Source organism: Sturnira hondurensis, unplaced genomic scaffold, assembly GCF_014824575.4.
Source record: "Sturnira hondurensis isolate 20B ecotype Veracruz unplaced genomic scaffold, ASM1482457v3 Scaffold0005252, whole genome shotgun sequence".
Taxonomy (NCBI): domain Eukaryota; kingdom Metazoa; phylum Chordata; class Mammalia; order Chiroptera; family Phyllostomidae; genus Sturnira; species Sturnira hondurensis.
This window is the reverse complement of record NW_028077883.1, coordinates 8,292,874-8,316,670: the sequence shown is the minus strand read 5'-3', so window position 1 is coordinate 8,316,670 and position 23,797 is coordinate 8,292,874. Positions and strand designations below refer to the sequence as shown.

General features: G+C 41.2%; 1 protein-coding gene across 1 annotated transcript in view; it reads right to left on the bottom strand.

Moving 5' to 3' along the window:
- Positions 1-19,909: 19,909 nt before the first annotated feature.
- HEPACAM2 (HEPACAM family member 2) overlaps positions 19,910-23,797 on the bottom strand; it is a 42,305-nt gene continuing 38,417 nt past the window's right edge. Inside the window, exon 9 of the mRNA XM_037046477.1 lies at positions 19,910-20,567. Coding sequence (XP_036902372.1) covers positions 20,564-20,567 — 4 coding nt within the window. The 3' untranslated portion in view covers positions 19,910-20,563. The remainder of the gene's footprint in view (positions 20,568-23,797) is intronic.

Here is a 23,797-nt window from a genome sequence, read left to right as displayed (position 1 = left end):
ATCTCTGTCCCCTCTTTTGCCATAGCATTGAATCAAGTATTTTTAAAATACATTTTATTAATTATGCTATTACAGTTGTCCCATTTTCCCCCTTCACTCCCCTCTACTCTACACACCCCCTCACACCCACATTCGCCCCCTTTAATTCATGTCCATGTGTCATACTTATATGTTCTTTAGCTTATACATTTCCCATACTATTTTTATCCTCCCCCTGTCTACTTTCTACCCACCATTTATGCTACTTATTCTACCTTTTCCCCCTCTGTCCTCCTCCCACTCCCCTGTTGCTAACCTTCCATCTGATCTCCATTTCTGTGGTTCTGTCCTGTTCTAGTTGTTTGCTTAGTTTGTGTTTGTTTTTTTTAGGTGTGGTTATTAATAATTGTGAGTTTGCTGTCATTTTACTGTACATGTCTTTTATCTTCTTTTTCTTAGATAAGTCCATTTAACATTTTATATAGCAGGGGCTTGGTGATGATGAATTCCTTTAACTTGACCTCATCTGAGAAGCACTTTATCTGCCTTTCTATTCTAAATGAAAGCTTTGCTGGGTAGGGCAATCTTGGATGTAGGTCCTTGCCTTTTGTGAGTTAGAATACTTCTTTCCAGCCCCTTCTTGCCTGTAAGGTCTCTTTTGAGAAATCAGCTGTCAGTCTGATGGGAACTTCTTTGTAAGTAACTGTCTCCTTATCTCTTGCTGCTTCTAGGATTCTCTCCTTCATTTTAATCTTGGCTAATGTAATTCTGATGTGCCTTCATGTGTTCCTCCTTGGGTCCAAATTCTTTGGGCCTCTCTGAGCTTCCTGGACTTCCTGAAAGTCTATTTCCTTCGACAAATTGGAGAAGTTCTCCTTTATTATTTGTTCAAATGTTTCCCATTTGTTGGTCTTTCTCTTCTTCTTCTGGTACTCCTATAATTCAGATGTTGGAACATTTAAAGATGTCCTGGAGGTTCCTAAGCCTCTCCTCATTTTTTTTGAATTCTTCTCCCTTCATTCTTTTTTATTGGTTGTTTCTTTTTTCCTTCTGGTCCACTCCCTTGATTTGAGTCTCACTTTCCTTCCCATCTCTATTGGGTCCCTGTACATTTTCCTTCATTTCACTTAGCACAGACTTCATTTTTTCATCTAATTTGTGACCATATTCAACCAATTCTGTGACCATCCTGATCACCAGTATTTTGAACTGTGCATCTGATAGGTTGGCTATCTCTTTGTTGCTTAGTTGTATTTTTTTCTGGGACTTTGATCTGTTCTTTCATTTGGGCCTTTTTTTTGTTGTTTTGACTCGCCTGTTACATAGTGAGGGTGGAGCCTTAGGCATTCACCAGGGCAGGGAAACCCAGTTGCTGGGTTCTGATGCTGTATGTGGGGGAGAGGTTCCAGAGGAAACAATGGTGCTTGCTCCACTCTCTGTCAGATTTCAGTCCCTTCCGCTGCTTCCCCCAAGCAAACTGAACCCTTCTGGTGCTGATTCCCATGTGGGTGGGCTTGTGTATGTTCTTGGACCACCCCCGTGTGGGTCTCTCCAACAAACTCTCCTGTGAGGCTGGTAGTCTCTCCCAGCAGCTCAACCCCCATAGGTGTTTTCAATCAGTTTTTGAGGCTTTATTTCCCCACTGGGACCCTGGGTTGCACAGTCTGTCTCACTCCTCAGTTTCGCCTGGTTTATCTGCATGCGAATGTATGACTGCCCAGTCCACCAGCCGCCACCTCGCTGGGTCTGCCAGCTGCCATTTTCCTGTGAGCCTTCTCTGCCTGACTGCCCAACTCTGCCCCTCTTACCAGTGTGGATGAATGTGTCTACTTTAACTCCTTCATTGTTGGATTTCCATACAGTTCATTTTTCTGTTGGTACTGGTTGTTTTTTGTTTCTAAATTGTTCTTATTTGGGGTGTGTAAAGAGGCACAGTGTGTTTGCCTATACCTCTATCTTGGCCCTGAATAAAGTCTTAATTGCCCATTTAACCTTGTCCAGTGAACTTTTGTATGGATATTCTTCATTTCAGGCTACTGTCCCAGATGGACAATTGCTTATTCTGCTTGGGCTCTGATTTCCCACGCCAGGCCAGCCCTCCATTTAGACAGACACCTTGAGCTCTGTCACCTCACACTGGGCTGCCACCTGCTTGTGTAGCCTCCTCACCCCCTCTGGCTCTGACTCCCCACACTGGGTCACCCCTGCAAGTGGATATTGTTTTCACACTGTCCAGCTTCTGACTCCTCATCCAAGATCACCCCTCTGAGGGGCCACCTTCCTGGGCCCTGACTCACTGGGCTGGGCTGCCAAGACTTTCCTTCTCTTCCACCAGATGTCTACCTTTTCCTGCCCATGCAGTGGTTTTAGGACTGAACTGTTTGAAAATGAAGGAGAAGGCAAGAGGACAAAAGGGGAAGAGGAAGAGTTCATTTATTTTATTCCAGATGTTCTTGCCCTGGCTGTACATTAGAAATGCTTACACAACTCTTTAAAATTACTAATGCCTGGTTCTCTTCCTAAAGCTATATGTTTTTCCAAGAGGTCCTATGCATCTACTGCTTTTGAAAATTCCCCAGGTGGTGTTTAGTTTACTCTGGGCTGAGAACCGCAGCTCATTAGGGACAAATAGGAGGAGTAAGTGTAGGAATGCAGGTGAGTTTGAGGGTCAGGAAAATGGAACACACAAGAAAGCCCATCTGATGCTTTACAGAACAAAGTGGTATTGGGCTGTTTGCTGTCATGCACAAGAATAACATGAAGATTGGTGGGGAAGGAAAAAGGGTTTTATTAAAAGATTGATCAGCCCTGGCTGGTGTAGCTCAGTGGATTGAGTGCGGGCCTGTGAACCACACGATTGCGGTTCAATTCCCAGTCAGGGCACATACCTGGGTTGCAGGCCAGTTCCCAGCAGGGGACTCATGAGAGGCAACCATACATTGATGTTTCTCTCCTTCTCTCCTTCCCTTCCCCTCTAAAGAAAAATAAATAAAATCTTAAAAAAATAAAAAATAAATAAAAGATTGATCAATTTGGGGGTATGGGGAAGCCCATGCTTCAACCCAGTCTCTTTCACAAATCACAGAAACTCACCCGGCTCCCGCTGGAGGAAAGTAGGAGCGGTACGCGGTCCTGTCCTTCATCCACACTGGCACTGTCACCAGCCACAGGCAGATAGCAGTTGCCCATAACTTCATTTGTGGAAAGGGGATGGGATTGCCTGGCCCGCACTGGATATATGCATTGTGTGTCGGCGACAGCCGCTGTGGACTTTTTTTGTGTGGCAGGGGCGTGGGCCTGGTTGCAAGACCAATTTCCCAACCCTCTGGCCCCAGGCTCCTCCCCTCTGGTACCCTCTTATGGAACCCACTGTGCTCTTGGTTGGGCAGGTCCTAGAGCCCTTGGGGAGCCACCCTGGGCCTGCTCAAGTCATGGGACCTGTTCCCAGCAAGGCCTGTTGGCTCAGGAGCCTGAGCTCCCATCTGCCAAAAGCCAGCCAAGGAGAGGGAGAGCTCAAGGGTGCAGCATTTCCCCTCTCTCTGGTTTTGAAGACTTCCCCATAATTCCCTGTGCAGTGGCAGTAGATGGGAGGGTATTTCTGGGGCATCACAAGCTTCTCCGCCCCTCCCCACTTTGGGGGGCGGAGTTCTCCGGTACATAGTAAGGGGAAAATACTAAACTCCCCACCAGGGAGTGGGCTGGTCAGTGGGGTGTGTGGAGCAATATGGGTAGCTCCTGAGTTCGGAAATGTTTATCATCATTATTAGGCCATCAGGTGTTGCTAGTTGGCACCCATTTAAGTCAGGGTTTCACTTTTCTGTAACAGGGTACAGCCAAGAGGGGGACCCCAAATAGGGCTTTGTAATGGGGTCCAGGACTCAAGTGTCCAGGAAATATTAGGAAAATATACAGGATGTCCTTAACTGCCCCTCCCCCCACAAGGCTAAGCTGGGGGAAGGGACACATGGAGCAGGGCCATTGAGAGCTGTTTTGTACAACAACAGCTTTGCAGCTATCCTCTGGCATGGTCATTTAACATATCTATTACCTTTAACGGGTTACATAGATATGTTAAATGGCTGTGGCCATGCTTTGAGCCAGGGAGATGAAAGTGACTCCAACCAAGATGTAACTGGGAGGCAAATTCCCCCGGTTCTATCACCTGAGTGAGAGTTTGGAGAAGATTGGCTCCATGCCATGGGACATGCCTGCCCAGACTTATGATGGCAGCCCTGTAAAGCTGGAAGAATACAGGAATGCTGGCAGGTATAACTGATTGTAGGAGGAGCTGAAAATGGGGCTGCAGAGGAAAATTGGCGAGGGGTTTTAAATCCAGGCATGGCTCCATGGTGGGCGAGAACCATCAGGCTTTGGCAGAGTGGGGACCCTGCAGCTTTGGGGTGCTCCCTTTTGCCCCAGAGCTTAAGAAGCAGGAGAGACTTTGCCTGGAAGGAGAGAGGGGAGGGCTCTTGCTGGTGGGCCATGAGAAGGTGCCACATTGGCTTTGGATTAACTGGAGATCATGCAGGTGACACAGCTGATGGTGCTGCAAGCCTGAATCACGGACTTCTACTTTTTTTCCCTGAGATATGGTACCCCAGACTAGGGCAGAGGGAGAAGGAAGGATTGCACATCTGTGGGTATTCTAAAGGACTTTAGTATTTTAATGAAGACATTTAGTCACTACTCTAAGTCTGTATAGCTTTTAAATAAATATTTCCTTTCCTTTTCACAAATCTCTGGCATTGAGAGACGTCTTTCCTCTGGTGGTGGGCATAGCAAACCTAGTGGAGGGTTCTTTTGATAACAGTTTATCTTACACTCTCCTTGGGTCTGTTCTGTAACATTCCCACAGAGACTGGGAGACAGGGGTGCTATCTCTTTTGATGTTTACATTTCAAACACATGGTTTCCTGATGCTTGAGAATGACAATCCTGGGTTGTAAAACTGGCAACAATCTGGGAGAATATTTACATGCAAATGAAATAAACAGAGAAAATATTGGAAATCACAAATTTTCTAAAGTAAGTGTTCTAGAAGGAGGGAGACCTTTGGCCAGGTGCCTGTACAAAGGTTAGTCGAGCTGAGGGGATAATTAAGCCCATGTTGATCCAGAGTCAGAGCAGCGAGAAGAAAGAAGGAGGGGCATCCGTACTGGGCAGGGGACCACAGTGTTGAGGTAGAAGATTGATTACATTGAGGAATTGATCAATAAAGGGTTACATAAAGAAATGAAAGCCAGTTTCTCATTAATGGGGAAGTGAGTTACAAATACAGAAAGAGAGTAACTTGTGATATAGCACTAAAATTGGAGTTATCAGTGTGAACTCTTGCTTCTGAATATATTTAAGCATAGAAATAAGCATAGCTGTGAATGTCTTTTCTAGGATTGTTCAATGAGAGGGGAGAGGAGATACCTCAATAGCCATGAACACCACTAGCACAATGATCATGGCTTCTAAATGGTGCCTTTTCCTCTCTATAAAGAACCAGGGAGCCTTGGTAAAACTGCTGATTCCAGGGACGGGTCAGGAAAAGTATAAGATAAAGTTGGAAGAGTGTTTGTGCCAGAAAGCAAAGAAGGGCACAAACAAAGGTGGACATGTTTAGAGGTCTAAAAGATTGACTTGGATAGGCCCCTACTGGCCAAATCTAGGTAATTTGAGCATCAAATTAAATAATGAAGTAACAGGTTTTAATCCACTGAATGAATTAGAAAACTGTATGTCCACACAGATATAAACAAATAAATGAATAAATGAAAAGTGCAATGAGAAATATTTTTAGAACTTTTCAAATTCCCTCCCTACACAATACTTCCTGGTGACAAAGGGGAGAAAGGCTAGTATTAGAGTAGAGAAGCCTGGCCACTATGCCTTTTCAGTTATATTTCAAGTCATCAAGGTGAACATCATCAGTATGGGACAACAGATCAGTATTGATCTGTTCCACCTGGTAGGATGCAATAACATAGCATCACTTCTGTGACACATTCCTGCCAAGAAGCATAAGAATCTTGAGGTATTAGACCTAAATTGAAAGACATTCTACAAAATAATTGGTCCTTAACATAAAAAAGTGCTGAGGTAAAAAATATTATTGCATCACTGAGGAATTATTCCAGACCAGGAGACTAAAGGAAACTTATGATTCCAAATTGAGTCTTTTTGTTATAAAAGACATTATTGAGACAATGGGTGAATCCTGAATGAAGTGTGAGACTTTGATCAGCATTAACATCTACATTAACAAATATCATGTTAATTTCCTGATTTTGATGATTGTGTTGTAGTTCTTGTGGTTAGAATGTCCTTGTTTGTTAAAATACACACTGAAGTATTGGAGGATGATTGGACAACAAACTCAAACTATTCAGTGAAAGATTTTGTCCTTGTACAATACTTCCTACTAAAAAATGAAGTATTGTACAAGGACAAATATAATGGCATAATCAATAGAATATATTTTAAAAATAAAAATAAATAAATAAATAAATCTAAAAAAATTACATAGTTAATAACAGCATCACAACACTCTGAACCCCCAATAAAAGAGAGGTAATTTTTTGAAGTCCATTTTGTTCACTCTCAGGGACTTAACCCCCTTCTTATCTTTATACTCTCAGTTTCCACTTAAATGGCATTTTTCTCATCAGTATATAAATAAGTTTAGTGTTCCCAATTTTCTAAGCCATATATTGCTTAGTTGTTTTTTTATATATATTGGAACTGGGTTCTATGTAGTCAGACATTCAGCATTGTTTCTGAGATCCATCCACATTGCTGTAACTAGTTATTTTTTTTCATTGAAATCTAATGTACCATTGTACAGATTGAGATGCCTTCAAGACCTCTAACAAGTGAAGAAAACTATCTATGTATCTATGTATCTATGTATCTATTTATCTATCTATCTATACATGTGTTCTTGGAGCTTGGGAGAAGCACTGGGCTAGAAATTAGAGCTTGTGACTCACTTGTGTATAGGTGGTAATTGAAATTATAGCTAATAAGACATTGCCTCTGAAGAGATTAAGGAATGAGAAGAGGTCCAAAGACTGAGCTATGATATTTAATGGTGAAGAAGAGGAGGAGGAGCAGCAAAAGAAACAGAGGAGTGGCTAGAGACGGGGGCAAGAGAAGTAGGTTAGGCTGTTGACTACTGCTGAGACACTGCAATGAATACTGAAAAAATCCATGAATTTAGTAATGTGGAGGTCATTGGTGGTTTTATAGAGAGCTGTTTTTTAAAAGATTTATTTATTTATCTTTAGAGGGGAAAGGAAGGAGAGAAGGAGAGAAATATCAATGTATGGTTGCCTCTCATGAGTCCCCTGCTGGGAACTGGCCTGCAACCCAGGCATGTGCCCTGACTGGGAATCGAACCAAGATCGTGTGGTTCGCAGACCCGCGCTCAATCCACTGAGCTGCACCAGCCAGGGCTAGAGAGCTGTTTTAATGGAGTGATGGGGGCATGTACCAGACTGGAATGAGTTTAGGACTGAGCAGCAGGTGTGAAAACTGTGATAACAAACATAAAAATTAAAAAGATTGACTATGAAGTGAGAGCTAGAAATAGGCCTACAGTTGGCTGGAAGGGAGGAGGTGGAGGGCATGGGTTTGAATGAGGGATTATTCATGATTATTATTTTAGGTAATAGACACTTGAGTACAGTTTAAAGCTGGTGGAACACGTTGAACAGAAAGGCTGTATATATAAAAGAGATAAAAAGGGTATTGGATAGTGCAAGTTCTTGATTAGGTGACATGAGGTAGATCCCAGAGCAGAGACGGAGAGATTAGGCAAGCCCTTTTGTGACAGTAGAGAGATGCGGACCAGGACAGAAGCCCAAGGGAAGTGTGTGTGTTTTGTTGTAGAAAGATGAAGCTTCCGCCTAGTTAGTGATGTATGGTTTGTTTTGGTTTGTTGCCCCTGCAAAGTAGGAACTTTATCTCATTGACTTGACTGGTAAACAGGCAAAAGACAATAATCTCTTCCAGCATATTTATACATTCTATATTCTAGGCACATAGCTGTTTAGTTTTTGGGGTTATGAATTATGTTATTTTAGTATGCTATTGCACAATGTAAAGTTATATGTCTCTTCAGGGTTCTGACAGTTTATAAAAGACCTAAAAATTTTTTTAAAAAAAGAGAAAAATGATAGAAATTGACTAAAGGTGCCCTGGCTGGTGTAACTCAGTGGATTGAGCGCGGGACTGCGAACCACACGATCGAGGTTCAATTCCCAGTCAGGGCACATGCTTGGGTTGCAGGCCGGTTCCCGGCAGGGGACTCACGAGAGGCAACCACACATTGATGTTTCTCTAGTTCCCTTCCTCTCTAAAGATAAATAAATAAAATATTTTAAAAAAAAGAAATTGACTAAAGGTAATTTTCTTCTTCTATGTATTTATAATTGTGTGTACCATAATTCATCCCATATATGTGTTATAATTATTTAAGCATTAAATTCCTTTAAACATTACTGTAATAAATATTCTTACTCATGTCTCTCATCATTTCCTAACTGACTGGGTTACAGAGTCCAAACGCTTTAAAATCTCTTAATGCGTATTGTCAGATCCCTCCACAATGCTATTCCATTCAAACCCCAAAGGCAAAATATAATTGAGTGATAACCATGATAATATTTAAAACCAGGGCACTGTTCACAGTATCTAGAATTTCTGTCTTAAACGGACACTTTCCTATTTGGAACCACAGGTGGCGCTAGAGGGTGAAGGAACAGAGCCAGACTCCTAGGTGGGAAGGGGTTTTCAATGGACGTCTCAGCCACCTGCTTTTATAGCAGACAAACAATAAACAATTCCAGAAAAATAATCCTTTCTCTTCTTAACACTCTGTGTAAATCACCTTATTTGCACATTATAATCTTATGCTTTTAGTCTTTTTAAAAAATGTATTTATTTATTTTTTGAGGGGAAGGGAAGGAGAAAGAGAGGGAGAGAAACATCAATGTGTGGTTGCCTCTTGCACACCATCAACTGGTGACCTGTCCTGAAACCCAGGCATGTGCCCTGGCTGGGGATCCAACTGGGGACCCTTTTGTTCTCAGGCCAGCGCTCAGTCCACCAAGCCGCACCAGCCAGGGCCTTACACTTTTAGTCTTAACTGCCCCTCACACTTGAGATTCTGTAACAGTGCAAGCCCATTTGCATTTATCTTGTCCTCTAGGCTGTGGAATGTACATCATCACATCACTTTCAAATTGTTCTTTCACATCAGTTGTCTTATGCAGAACCTTTCACTCTGCTTCTATAATTTTCTTTTTAAAGAAGGAAACATAGTCATGAGTCAGAAAGGTAAAGAACTTTTGTTTGATGCTTTTCCAAATTGTCAGTGTGAAAATTGTGTATAAAAATTTACAAATGCCAAACTGAGAAGTCCTGGTAAAGATAGTTTAGCATGCAGCATGCCTCCACTGTCCCCTGTAGTGTTGGCGGGAGTTGCCTGGCTATTTTTGCCATTCATGTGACTTCTTACCCAACACCTGAGATTTCATAGGCCAGTGACCCAGAAGCAAACAGGCTCACAGGGTGCCTGCTTTTCTTGCAAGACCAAACAGCCCCTGCTGGTACAGATGAAACATACATTAAATACTGCTTGCCTTGACTTAGCTTGAAATGAAAATATGGGAATCAGCTTTCCCTCTGTAACATTCTTTAGCAATGGCTGTAGAAAATGTTTTCATCACCCCTAATTTATGATGGGGAGATTTGGAAGGGAGGAGAAGTGAAGAGAAGCATTCACTTCAGTGCCTGTTTAAAGGTATGTTACAAAATGCTAACCCTTACTGCTTGCCACTCAGGTTAAAAATACATTAGATGCAGAGGACATATAAAGTAGGTCGAACTGTTCAAACTAGTTAACACTAGTTTAAACAAGTACCCATGGCTTCAAAGACCTTTGAGAGAGACAGTAAGCACACACATGCACACACATACACACACACACTCTTCCTTCATCCTGGCCTTTTTGTTTCCACATAAATGAAGGTCTCACACACAACATTCGGGGACCAGCTTCATATCAGATATATGAGTTACAGTTCTGGGTACCAATGCTAGGAACATCAAGAATACTACCTTATCTATTTCTCTCTGCAGATAAAGAAGTTTGCCGTCTGCCTCACTGCAGTGGAAACACTGCCTGAATATACACACACAGAAAAAATATATATATATACACACACATGTACATATGAGTATATATTATATACATATTGGGAGCGACATACTACTTTTGATTCTAGTTTGTTGATTCTGCTTAAATAGCCAGATGAGCCATTTTTGTAGTTTCCATATGTGAAGTAGAACCCACCTGAGCACTAAATAATTGAATAGTTGGTGTCCTACAGCTATTGAACTCTGGAAAGCCTAGAGGCCTTAGCTGGGGACGTGTAAGTGAACGTGTAGCTTGCTGAAGGCTGCCTATAATTTCCCAAAGCAGTCTTTGCCGAATTGGCCAGGAGGGAGCTGAGAGCGACACAGGCGTTTCTTAGTTGGAGTTGGTGACATTGGAGGGGTGACCGAACTCCTGTTAACTTTAGTTTCTTCATCTATAAAGTACTGATAATGCTTTATATTGTTATTCTGAGGGATAATAGAGAATATATTTTAAGCACCCAGCAGCGGTTTGCATATCTTGCACAGTAAATTGCGATGATATGTTCACTTTTGTAAGAAAGCCCGACTGTCTTCCAAAGTGGCTGTACCATTTTGCACTTTCGCCCACAATAAATGAGAGTTCCTGTGGCTCCACACCCTCGCCAGCATTTGGTGCTGTCACTGTTCTTGACTTAGGCCATTCTAGTGGGTGTTATTTCACTTTAATTTGCATATTCCTGATGACATTTGATGTGGAGTATGTTTTTAATTTTAATCTCCAGATGAGGGTATGTTTATTGATTTTAGAGAGAGAAGAAGGGAGAGAGGGAGAGAGAGAGAAACCTCATGTGAGAGAGAAGCATTGATTATCAGTTGGTTTCCTTCACACCCTGACTTGAAATCAAACCCAGAACCTAGGTTATATGGCCTGACCAGGAATTGAATCTGCAACCTTTGGTGCTGAGCCACCTGGCCAGAGCTGTAGCATCTTTTTGTATGCTTATTTTCCATTTATATATCTTCTTTAGTGAGGTGTTTGTTAAAGCCTTTGGTCCATTTGGTATAATCAGGTTGTTTTCTTGTTGAGTACTAAGAGCTCTTTGTACATTTTGGGTGACAGTCCTTTACTAGATATGTCTTTTGCAAATACATTCTTCCAGCCCGTGGCTGGTCTTATTCTCTTGATACTATTTTTCTCAGAGCAAATGTTTTTAATGAAGTCCAGCATATCCATTCATTTTTTTTCATGGATCATGCTTTGGTGTCGTATCTAAAGGGTCATCATTATACCTTAACTCATCCAGGTTTTCTCCTGCATTATCCGGGAATTTCTTGTTCACTGCCTTTAAGTAGATAATTAAAAAAAAAACTTCAAAAGCACTAACTGGAAAAGGTGCGAACATTTTACTGACATAACACCACACTGTGTAATTACTTATTGGTGCTTCCACTAAGCAGTGCTCCATAGAAATGGTAAGGATGCAAGTGAGATGCCACGGTGAGTTCCCAAATGAGGGGGGAGAAAACCTTTTATGTCTAATTTCCGGCTCACTTATTTAAGCAAAGGCAGTAACTTTATTAAAAGACTTGGACCTTGAAATATCTATCTGTCTGCAAAGAAGATACAGGTATTTTTAGTAAATTCATGAAATCATATGGGTCGTATTTGAAGAAATTAAAGGCCCTCTTTGGTCCTATTCTCTCATGTTGCAGATTAGATGACAAGCATTGTCACTATTGTGGTTTTGCATGTGTAATGCAAAATATGCACTAGTATTGTGCTAATATCATTGCTACATTTATAACCTAGGGACTAAATGTTATTTTATTTACTTAAAATTACTTCATCCACTGTCTTGTAGGGGGAAGTGGCCAGTGACCAGGGCTCCAACAGAGTTTTGTGGGCAGCACTTTGGCACCATGTACGAGCGCATTACTGGGGTGTCTGCATGGCAAAGAAAGGTGGTAATTCTATTGCAGGGCTAGGACAGCACAGGTCAGCTTCTCTGGTCACCCATTTACCCTGGTCCATCCACCTCTCCCTCCTTTCTCAATCTTGAATCTCCACCCACACTGCCCAGGCCCTCACATCTGCAGGTGGAGGGCAGATACTGACCACAATGAGGGACGGCTGCTTCTCCACATTCCCCTTCCTGGACCCGACCCTGGAACACTTCAAACCACAGACAACTTTGAGCAGCATTTTCTTGAGTAGGTAATAATACCTGCGAATGATTCACAATTCAAAATCCTCTAAAAAGTTGCACCAAGAGGAATAGCAGTTAGGAGGAATAAAATAGAATTTTCCAGAAGGACAAGGAAGACAGAGCTTTCTATTATTGTTCAGATTGGGACATGTGTGAGAGCAGGAGGCATGAAGTGAATGCATTTTGAGTGTGTGCATCAGAACAGTGGGGAGATGATAGGCAATTTCCTTCCTGGTTTGGGAGACTAAATCAAAGAAAGAGGTTGTCTGAGGGACATGGAATCAAGCAAATCTAGTTGCCTGGTAACATCCAATTATGGTTGCTAGCAGGTCAGTCTCTGCTATTGAGGGTTTGACTCTAAGGATCAGGGCTCCCAGTGGGTAATTTTTTCCTATAAAAATTATAAAGTAAAAATTAAGCTTAATTAATGATGTATTAAGTGTGTATTAATTAGACTAATACAATTTCACTGAAATAAGACTATCTAAGGAAATGTGGTTTGGAGTAGGGGTCATTATAAGCTCAGAAACCTCCCTCATCAGGAGCCAGAATATATGGGACACCCTCTTTCTTAGATATTTATGGACACAGGACAGTAAAATTCCTGTCCAGTTTCTCTGTCTCCCTGCCTTCTTTTCAGTGGGCCCAGATTATCCTTTGTTTCTGTTTTGAGGAAGCAGCAAAAGTTATGCTCAGACACTGATTTTGTCTTTGCCAGCAATTTATTTAGCATAGGTTTACTGTGGGAATTATAATAATAAGCCAATAACAGTCAGAATAATATTTCTTAAGTCAAATAAAGAAATAACATACACAAAACAAATGACAGATTAATCACATTAGTGTTTCAGGCAAGGGGAAGTGAAGGAATAAAGCCCAAATTTAATATGAGGTGTAACTTTTTGTAACACACAGCACCTCTAGAGTCTATGACCAACCAAGTGTTGGATTCCCAGTTGCTAATGCAAAAGTAAAAGTCCCCTGTTGCTAGAGCATGTTGCTAGGGAACAAAAATACCAGTGTGTTGGTAGGTGGGCTAATTTTTATGAAGAAGCCATTGAGTGGTTATCACCACTGCCTGTGGAGTGTCTTCCCAATAGAGGAGCAAATGCCTCAAAGATCTTCAGAGAGTGTTTCAGTTAGGGAAGAGCTATCTCCTATAAACAAAAACTCTCAAATAGTCCTCACAAACTCACTATTTAAAGTCTAAATATGCCCTTGCCACAGATGCTTCATTCCACATTCTTATTAATAAGCCCCCATTGTGGCTCCTCAGCAGCTGGGTACTGGTTGTTTGTGAATGACAACAGATGTAGAGTGATCATATGCTGGCAAGACCGACTTCATACTTACTTCAAAACAACCTTTAAATTTGTCTTTCTTATAAAAACGTGGATTAAAACAACTTCACTTAAGTCCTAAACAAATGGATTCAAAGTCATATTAAATCTACACACAACACCCTTAATACTTCTTTCCAAGTTCTTTTAGTCCCTTAACTACTGCTTTTTAACCTTCCCTGGCTCCTCTTTGATTTCCTGAAGTTGGTGTTTGCCTCTTTATTTGCTTTCAATCACATCCTCTCGCACCCATTTCCACTTGTTTCTCATCTCCACAAGAATTTTGGTTTTATTCAGACACTCACCCTTCTTCCACCTAGCCATGTAATCCTGGGGATGTTGGGCTTTACCTCCATCTCCAGGGGAGTAAATTCTGAGTATCAGTCAAGGTAATCCCACTCCTGCCAGTGATTCCTTAGGGAAGAACATGTAGTGTGGCCAAGGAAACACTACTGGAATTTGGGTGGAGGCTGCTGGGAAAGATTTCTTTATACCTAAGAAAATAACATAAGAAGAGATGGCTTTTTCCATATTCTGGATTTTGTGGTGTCTGGATGTAATTTCTGGTATTGCTGCAGCCATCTTGTAAACAGGAGGGCTGAGAGATGAAAAAGAACTTGGGTTCTTGATGATATTTTTGAGTAATTAAATCAACCAGTCCTGGAATCCACTGTGCATTTGAACTTTCTGTCAATTAAAATAATAAATTATTATTTTAGTCAGTTTTAATCAGAGTTTTCTGTGATTTGCTGCCAAAGTGGTGTAAATAACAACATGATTGATAGTTATTTCTTAAACCCAGATCTTTCATTGAAGTTCTCATTTTAGATATAAACTACCTATCAGTCATTTCTATTTGGAATCCTAAATTAATCCTGACAAGTTACCTATGGGTCATAAAGTATCAGATATTTTATAAGTAATGAGGATAAAACTTAATCACACTGTTACAACTCTAGTTTCTGAAAGACAGTTTGACAGGGTCTTAGTGAACTGCACCCAAAGGAAAAATAGCACCCAAAGTTATCAAGTGCTCCTGACGGTCAGTCTCAAAGGAACTTGGTTGTTGGAAACAGCCTCCTATAGATGGTGTCTTCATTAAATATACAGAGGGCAGGTCATCTAATTCAGTACAATTCAAAATTCATTTATCATCTGTGTTCCAAGGTATGTATGATGGGATGGATGCCATTCGGGACACTCAGACGAGCTAGCTATGTGGAGGGTCTCCGAAGGCCTCACTTCCTGGGACAACTGGTGTTCTATAGAATTTAAGGTGCTGCTTCTCTGGAGCTTCCGTCATTAACCTGAGGAGGAATTAATTCGTCTGCAGGGAAGAAGCATTCTGGCAGTTTGTGCCATATTGTGCGGTGAACGATAGAGCCATCATCTTCCCTAAGAGCATGTTCGCATGAGAAAGATCCAAGATAAACCCAAAACAAATAAATTGATGTTTTCCCTGTGACCAATATTAACTGACACTAGTGAAGTTCTCAAGATAAGGCTGAGAGAAAACCTGACGTGCACTCTCTAGCCAGAGAAATTGTGTGGTGCATTGGAATTGACCATTGACTTGGAGCCAGAGGTGTGTTTATGGTCCGCTCAGCCACTCACTGGTTGGTGACTTTAGGAAAGTCTTTTTAACTTCCTGAATCTTTGTTCTTTCATCTGTAAAGTGGGCACGCTTGTCTAGCCTACAAGGTTCTTGAGATAATGGATGTGAAGCTGTATATAAATTTCAAGGTTAACATGGTAATCCAAATAAACAGTGTGTTTGGTAGATGAGAAGGAAGGAGACAGTGTTAACAGTGGATTGGATTTAACAGTGTTAAATCCAAGTGCTGTGTCTGTCTTGTCTGCCTATGAGAAAGAAACCTTTGCTTTCAACTAAAACATACACAGTCATACAGTATGTAAACACACCTAGGCAGATATTTGATAAACTCCTTTGAAAAACTTATTCACCTCTCCGGTCAGCAGAGGTCAGATGCACACTGGTGATTGAAATGATGTGTGATGTGCTTACTACGCACAGGGCAGGGAGGTTGAGGGCAGTGGTGGCTGCTTTATTTTAAAATGGAGCTCATATTTATGATTTACACTTTAATTTTTTAACCTTTCTAAACTAACAGGATATACTAGTCCCTAATAAAAACAAGCCTAATTGCCTCCCGTTTAGTTTGCAATATAAAGGTCTGGGTTTTCTATAAAAACACTGCTCGTTCTTAGATTACAGAGTATGTTAGTGGACGCTTAAACACTGCTTGTTAGTGTGTTCTTAAACTAACTCCTGCAGGTTATTTGTTTCATTTTTTTTAAGTTAGAGAATGTAGCATTTACTTGCATGAAACTGAACTCAAGCGCTGAGTGGAATTACGCTGGAGGGCAGTTTGTTCTCTCTAAATAGCAGGAAGACGGTAGCATCTCCATATGAAGGCAAAGAGCAATAAAAATAAAAATAAATCACAACCATTTACATAAATATTAGAAATTTATGATTTTTTCTACCTAAAAGCTATATTGTTTTCTTGCATGGGGGGGGGGCGAGAATCAAGAATGAAATGAACAAACCTCTGCCTTTTATTTAGAACATGTTTGCATTTTTGTGGTGTATGCCTTCTGAGAACTAATAATAACATTATAATTTGGGGTCTGCGGGCTGTCTTGCCTGGGGCTGACACTTGAATGAAAGAATAAAGTTCAAAAGTTCATACAAACATGGCCTTCCCCTGCAAAACACAGTTCTGAGACGGGGATCGTTCCATTGGAGCACCCTACCACTTTACTGCATGAATCTAAATGGTTGCATCACAATTTGTTCCCTGGACTAAGCTGGTCAAAGTTCAATTTTGTTTCAGAATGGAAGAGAATATTTAATGGGCTACATTTGTCCTTAAATAACTCAAGTAAATCCCCTGAACATGACTCAGCCCTTCTTTGTTTTTGTATCTTCCTTCCCCACCTCCGCTGTACCGCACTCATCTCAACGGAAAGCAATCTTACAGCCAGCAGCAACAAAAAAAGTCTATCAGTAAGATACACTCTTTAGAAATAATATTCTCTGGGAATATAGTTCTGTTCCAAGTTAGAATCAGTCATATAGAGTTAAAGCTGTAACAACAACTAAGATTATGTTTAGTAATCAGAAAAGAAGTTAGGCTGGTTTTTAAAGATTAATTTGTTAATTAGGTGAACATCTGGGTTCAGTTTGTCACTTTCCTTAGAAATCTTGATTTATGTATGAGATTTTCACCCCATTTACTAAAAAAGCAGTGAGTCATGCGGTGTCATGCAGCGCTGACGGCAAAGTTAATAGGATTCCAGATCCTTTCCCGTTTCCCTTCATCCGTCCTCACTGCCTGAGTGCAACCACGCACTGGCTGGGACAGTCTGTGCATTTGTGTGTGACAGAGGGAGATACAGAAATGACAGGAATTACAAGTGACTGAAAGTGAGTTTGAAAGAATAAGAATATGTGTTTGAATTTCCTTTGGCTTGTGGTATGAAGCTCTGGAGTGTTACACAAAAGTAGCCGAACCGAAAACTAATAAAAAGTGCTGTCTTGGTGCAACTTTTTAGAGTATTTTGAATTGTGAATCATTCGCAGGTATTATTACCTACTCAAGAAAATGCTGCTCAAGATTGTCTGTGGTTTGAAGTGTTCCAGGGTTGGGTCCAGGAAGGGGAATGTGGAGAAGCAGCCGTCCCTCATTGTGGCCAGTATCTGCCCTCCACCTGCAGATGTGAGGGCCTGGGCAGTGTGGGTGGAGATTCAAGATTGAGAAAGGAGGGAGAGGTGGATGGACCCGGGTAAGTGGGTGACCAGAGAAGCTGACCTGTGCTGTCCTAGCCCTGCAATAGAATTACCGCCTTTCTTTGACTCTGATAGCTACAAATTGCTTTCGGCTTAGACACATACCTATATGAAAGCTGCCTGATCTCGGCAGCATGAAACTGTGCTCAGAGATGAAGGGGAATTCACCGTCTTGGTTATTCACATCATTGTTGCTTTCACCTTGCCTTTGTGACCACTCATTGTTCCTTCATCCTGTTTTCTTTGACAACATTTTCAGGGTGTATTTTGTATATGAGTTACCATAAATCCTTCCTGGAACTGGAATGAATATAATAAACATATGCATGTCTAATCTAGGAAAATGTTAAAAGGTGATTTTTGGGAGATTACAAATGATATTTTTTCAGCTTTATTGAGATATAATTGACATATAACATTGTGTAAGTTTAAGGCATAAAGATTTGGTATATTTATATATTGCACAGTATATTACCACAATAAGTTTATTAGCACATTCATTACCTCACATAATTGCAATTTTTTTGGTTATGAGAATATTTAAGATCTACCTGCTACTGGTGATTTTAATTGTCTTATGGTTAGCCTTCTGCATTTCTTAGTATCTATACAGAGGGAGAACTCCCCCAAAAACATTTGGAATTATATTCTTGAGGGCAGGCCCCCTGTGGTACAGGCGTCTCCCACAAGGTGAGTGTGCCCACTTCATGATGGTTGATTTACGAGCCCACCTGCCCACCCTGGGCTGAGTGTTCATGAGTTTTTGATCAAAAACAGCGTGACCCTAGTGCCCCACCCTCCCTATTCACCTGATCTTGCCCTGTGAGACTTTTGTTTTTGTTTCCCGGATGAAAAAATTCCTCAAAGGGAAACATTTTGCTGATGTGGAGGAGGCGAAACAAAACAAAACAAAAAAGCAGAAACACTGAAAGGCATTAAAATTGACAAGTTCAAAACCTGTTTCGAGCAGTGGAAAAAATGTCTCCATAGGTGTATTGCATCAAATGGAGAGTAATTTGAATGTGACTGAAGTTTAAACATGTAAGAATAAATACACATTTTAATAAAGTATTTTAAATTAAGACGTGTACTTTAAAAAATATTTATGTATTTTAGAGAGAGAGGAAGGAAAGGAGAAAGAGAGGGAGATAAACATCAGTGTGTTGTTGCCTCTCACACGCCCCCTACTGGGGACCTGGTCCGCAACCCAGCCATGTGCCCTGACTGGGAATCGAACCGGCAACCTTTTGGTTTGCACGCTGGCACTCAATCAACTGAGGCACCAGCCAAGATTAAATACACAATTTTTTATAAAGTCCTATTTTTGGGGGGCCCCTCTTGTATATTTTTTACAATGGGCATGAATTCTTTTTCTAATTAGATAAAATATTTTTTTAGTAATTGGAGAAGAAAATATTTGTGATAGGAGTGAGAGACTTTTTCAGCAGAAAATATATAAGGGTGATAGAGAAAGAAGACCAGAAAGGGTTAGTCTCAATTTTCTTTTTACCATGTGTTTCTATGAAAATATTGGAGGTACAGGGTTCATATAGTGGTTCACTTGAAACACTCTAAAAGAGAAATGCTATTCTTTTTTATTTGTTTTTTTCTGTATAAAATAATAGGCCATGAGACATACTTTAAAGTCAATTTAAAATATAGTTACAGATCTTCTTTTTTAATAATTGCAGTATGAGCCATTGTATGCATCTAACATTATTAATGCCATTTTAAAATCCCCCAGTTGGATATTTGAGTTGTTTATCCCTTTATTTGGCTAGAACAAAACCCTAAAGGGTGGCATTGCCAGGTCAGTGTTTGCATGTTTTGTGATTAAACATAAATGTGTTTAAACATAAATGTGTTTAAACATAAACATTAATGTGATTAAATATAAATATTCACCTTTCGTCTTCAGAGCTACAAGACTCTGATGCCTGCTCTGTCCCCATTCCCTGGACCTCACTGCAGCCTGGACAGCTGGCTAGTGCCACGTGGTACACCTGCTCCTCCCTAGGCCTCAGCCCACCTTCCTCCCACAGTTTCTGCAGCCTGACCCTTGGTTACCTCGTAGTTTTATCTGGTACATTTCATCTAGCATTCTTGCCTAATGATGATTGTTACCAGAATTATTTATTTCACTTGGGGGTTCTGAAATAGTGTTAACTAATTCTACTGTTTAGTTTCTAATGGATCCTTTAAAATACTGTAACGTAGAAGGAGGAAGACCTTACCAGAATCAGCAATTCCATACAGTAAAAATTTCAAGTCTAACACAAAACACAGCTGTGAGAGAGCAAGATTCTTGCTTTAGTACTTCTCTATAATCTACACTTTATTGCACATTGTGAAATAAGGAAAAGAAATCTAATTCTATAATCTGACTTTTATGTAAAATTTCTACAAGACGAAGAATCAAGGCCATATAAAAGCACAAACAGAATAATTTATTAGGATCCATCTTTTCTCAAACAAAAATAGAAATAAGACTTCAGGGAGTCATTTCCTTCCGTGTTTTATGTCTTTCCAAAAATACCATTGGGGGGGGGTGGGATTGACAGCCGACGGGAAGGTACAGCCGTGTTTTGTGACAACCATCATTATTCTGTGGTACAGGTAGCAAGAAGGAAATTTGGGAACAAAGTAAAAAAAAATAAATATAGCAATCTTAACAGTAATGAGAATTTCATAAAACAAAGCCTGCTGAAAATTTTACAAATACAAAGTTTCCACATTTGTAGGTTCGATATAATAGTGTCCGTGTAGATGAAAGCATAGGTTGGAACTAACTGAGCCTTTTACAGAAACTTGATACAAAGACAAATTGGAAAGTCCCAGCCTTTTCCTTCTCTCAGTCGGCACGATAAAGACTCTCCACTGGGGGCGTCTTCCCAGCTGTGTTCCCGTTCCAGTAGCACAATGCATGCTGTGTGCGGTAGGAAACCTGCGGTCCAGTTTGTATGAGTGACTTTTGTAATGAGCTAGATGGGCTTGATGTCTCCATGGATTCCGAATAAATACACATTTCCACTGTTTTTCCTCAAAACCTTCCTTCATCATTTCACTCTAGTGTACTGCTTGCCCACGAATGTTCACCTGGCAAAGAGATGTTAAAATATGTGACATGCTGCTCTTCTACAGATTTCAGATCATAAAGGCAGAAGAAACTTACAACTTTTAATTCCTTTCCATAGCTGCAAATAACATGAGTTATTTTGAACTAGTTCAAAGTAAATTACATTGAGCACTTCCGCCAAGATGGAGGCATAGGTGGAAACACTGTGCCTTCTCCCACAACCAAGTTTGAATACAACAAAGGTTTGGAGAAACAAAGACACAGCCAAAGAACAGAAAATTGAATTATACGGAAGTCCGACTACATCTAACCGTTCAACGGGGACTGTAAGAGGGGCGGAGCCAGCAGCGAGCAGGGTCGGGCAGGACAGGGCCCCCCGACCCAGGCACGCAGGCAGACGGGAACCAGTTGGGGTGCGGGGCAGACCGCAGGCGCATATTCGCGCAGTGAGACAGACCACGCAGGCCCCAGGGGGCGAGGGCTGACGGCGGTGGCACACTCGCGTGCAGTGGGACGAAACGCGTGGGCCCGGTGACGGCCGTGGCGGCTGGCGGCGGACAGGACGCCATAGTCCCTCTTTGACCCCACCCCCACATACAGCGTCACAACCCAGCGACTTAGTTGCCCTGTTCTAGTGAACACTTTAGGGCTCTGATCCTGCCATGGAACAGGCACGAACAGCCTGAAAGATGGCGCAAGAAGAACCCAAAGTCCCAGAGCCAATAACTCTAAGCGACCGAGAAATTGCCAGCCTCTCAGAAGCACAATTCAAGACACTATTTATCAGGATGCTCACAGAACTGGTAGATTATAGTCACAAATTAGAGGAACAAAGTCACAATTTAGAGGAACATATGAAGGCTAAACTAATTGAAATGAAGGGAGATGCACAGGAAACCAATAGTGATGGAAAGGAAACTGGGACTCAAATCAATGGAATGGATCAGAAGGAAAAACAAAACATCCCACCAGAAAGGAATGAAGAAATGAGAATTCAGAAAAATGAGGAGAGGCTTAGGAACCTCCAGGACGTCTTTAAACGTTCCAACATCCGAATTATAGGGGTACCAGAAGGGGGAAAGAAACAGCCACGAGTGGAAAATGTATTTGAACAAATAATAAAGGAGAACTTCCCCAGTCTGGCAAAGGAAATAGACTTCCAGGAAATCCAGGAAGCTCAGAGAGTGCCAAAGAAGTTGGACCCAAGAAGGAACACACCAAGGCACATCATAATTACATTAGCCAAGACCAAAATGAAGGAGAGAATCCTAGAAGCAGCAAGGGATAAGGGGACAGTCACCTACAAAGGAGTACCCATCAGACTGTCAGCGGATTTCTCAAAAGAGACCTTACAGGCAAGAAGGGGCTGGAAAGAAGTATTCCAAGTCATGAAATCCAAAGACCTACAGCCAAGATTGCTTTATCCAGCAAAACTTTCATTTAGAATGGAAGGACAGATAAAGTGCTTCTCAGATAAGGTCAAGTTCAAGGAGTTCATCATCACCAAGCCCTTATTATATGAAATGCTAAAGGGACTTATCTAAGAAAAAGAAGATGAAAAATATTAACAGTGAAAGGACAGCAAACACACAGTTATTAACAACCACACCTAAAACAAAAGCAAACCAAGAGGACAGCTAGATCAGGAGTGGAGCCATAGAAATGAAGAACACATGGAGGGTTAGAAATAGGGGGGTGGGAGGGGGAGAAGGGGGGAGAAGGCACAGAAAATAGCATAGATGGTAGGTAGAAAATAGATAGGGGGGAGGGCGAGAATAGTGGGGGGAATATAGAATCCAAAGAACTTGAGACACGTGGTTATAAACTAAGGGGGGGGGAGAATGGTGGGGGAGGGAGGGTGTGGGTGGAGGGGAATGAAGGGGGGGAATAGAACAACTGTAATGGTATAATCAATAAAATATATTTAAAAAAAGAAAAAACAAAGTAAATTACATTTATAAACTAATGAACATAAAGAGTAAGCAATCACTAAATTCTGTAGGTAATTTCCTTTTGAAACTAAAGGTGTACTTTCTGGAATGTCCTGTTTTTAAATCCTAACAGCCAGTCCACAGACAGCATTTAAATAAATGCAGCCATGAGTTCAATGAACAAATAATTAGTCTGCGTACTAAGATATGAACAGGGGTCAACTTACCAATGTCTTAAACACCAGTCCAATTAGGTAATAAACACATGTCGGTACAAAGACAACACTGCTAGAATAGCTAAAGAAAAACTTTTTGGCTGTCTTACCTGTCTTGGAAGCCACTGCCACATAGAGGTAAAAGAAAGCAGTGAATTGAGAGTCTTTACCCGGAGCGGGCACATTCACTTTGGGGATGGGGGTGGGAGAGATTCACTAACCGTAAGTAACACTGCATTATTCGCGAAGTTGAGCTTTAAATTTAATTGGACCTAGAGCACGAAACCACAGGCACTCAGGAGAGGGAAATGGTCTCGGTATGTTTAGGCCATGTTTATTCTTCCGAGGAATATTTATTCTGCTAAGAACCACTAGTCTTTAGTTAAAATAAGCAAATAGGAACCCACTAAAGTATGAAATCCTCAGAAGACGGAGTCTCGTTGAATAGCACATAGTTAATATCCTGGAAATGCTTGTGGATTCACTGCAAACAAAATAAGTGCAAAACAGTTTGTGATGAAGTAAAAAGAAAATACACTGTTCATTTGCTTTTAAAATTTAGAATAGGTAACATAAATCTGTATTTAAGGAAAATTGCACTGTAAAACATTATAACATACTGGCTCCCCCTGCATAGGGGTTGGAAGAGAGACAGAGGAGGCAGGTTTTAAGAGATATTTGAGAGAAGGGAGACGGTCGTCCAGAGGGGAGAAGGGGAGGGCAGAATCAGAGAGGGACGGCATCAAAGGATGGCGGTAAGGGGAAGGGAGAGCACCACTGGAAGACAGAGGCACCCGAAGGGAAACAAGGACTCCGCAGGGAAGAAGTTGGTGAGAAGAGAGAGGACGAGGGCATGGGCGGGTCACTAGGGCCCGGCCTGTGCGTTGCTGTTCTTGGGTCGACTCTCCCTGGAGGGTGCCTGTCCTCAAAAGCAGCTTGGAATAGTCCTTTACATGCTTGAAAAAGAGCATTTCTGCTTTACTTTCATTCTTTAAAGTTTGTTTCTGAAATAAAGGTTTATATTTCCAAAAAGTTGTGGAGATATATTGCTGTTATCTGAAAGCATTCTAGTTTCAGAGGGTGATGGTTTTTAAATTTAGGGAT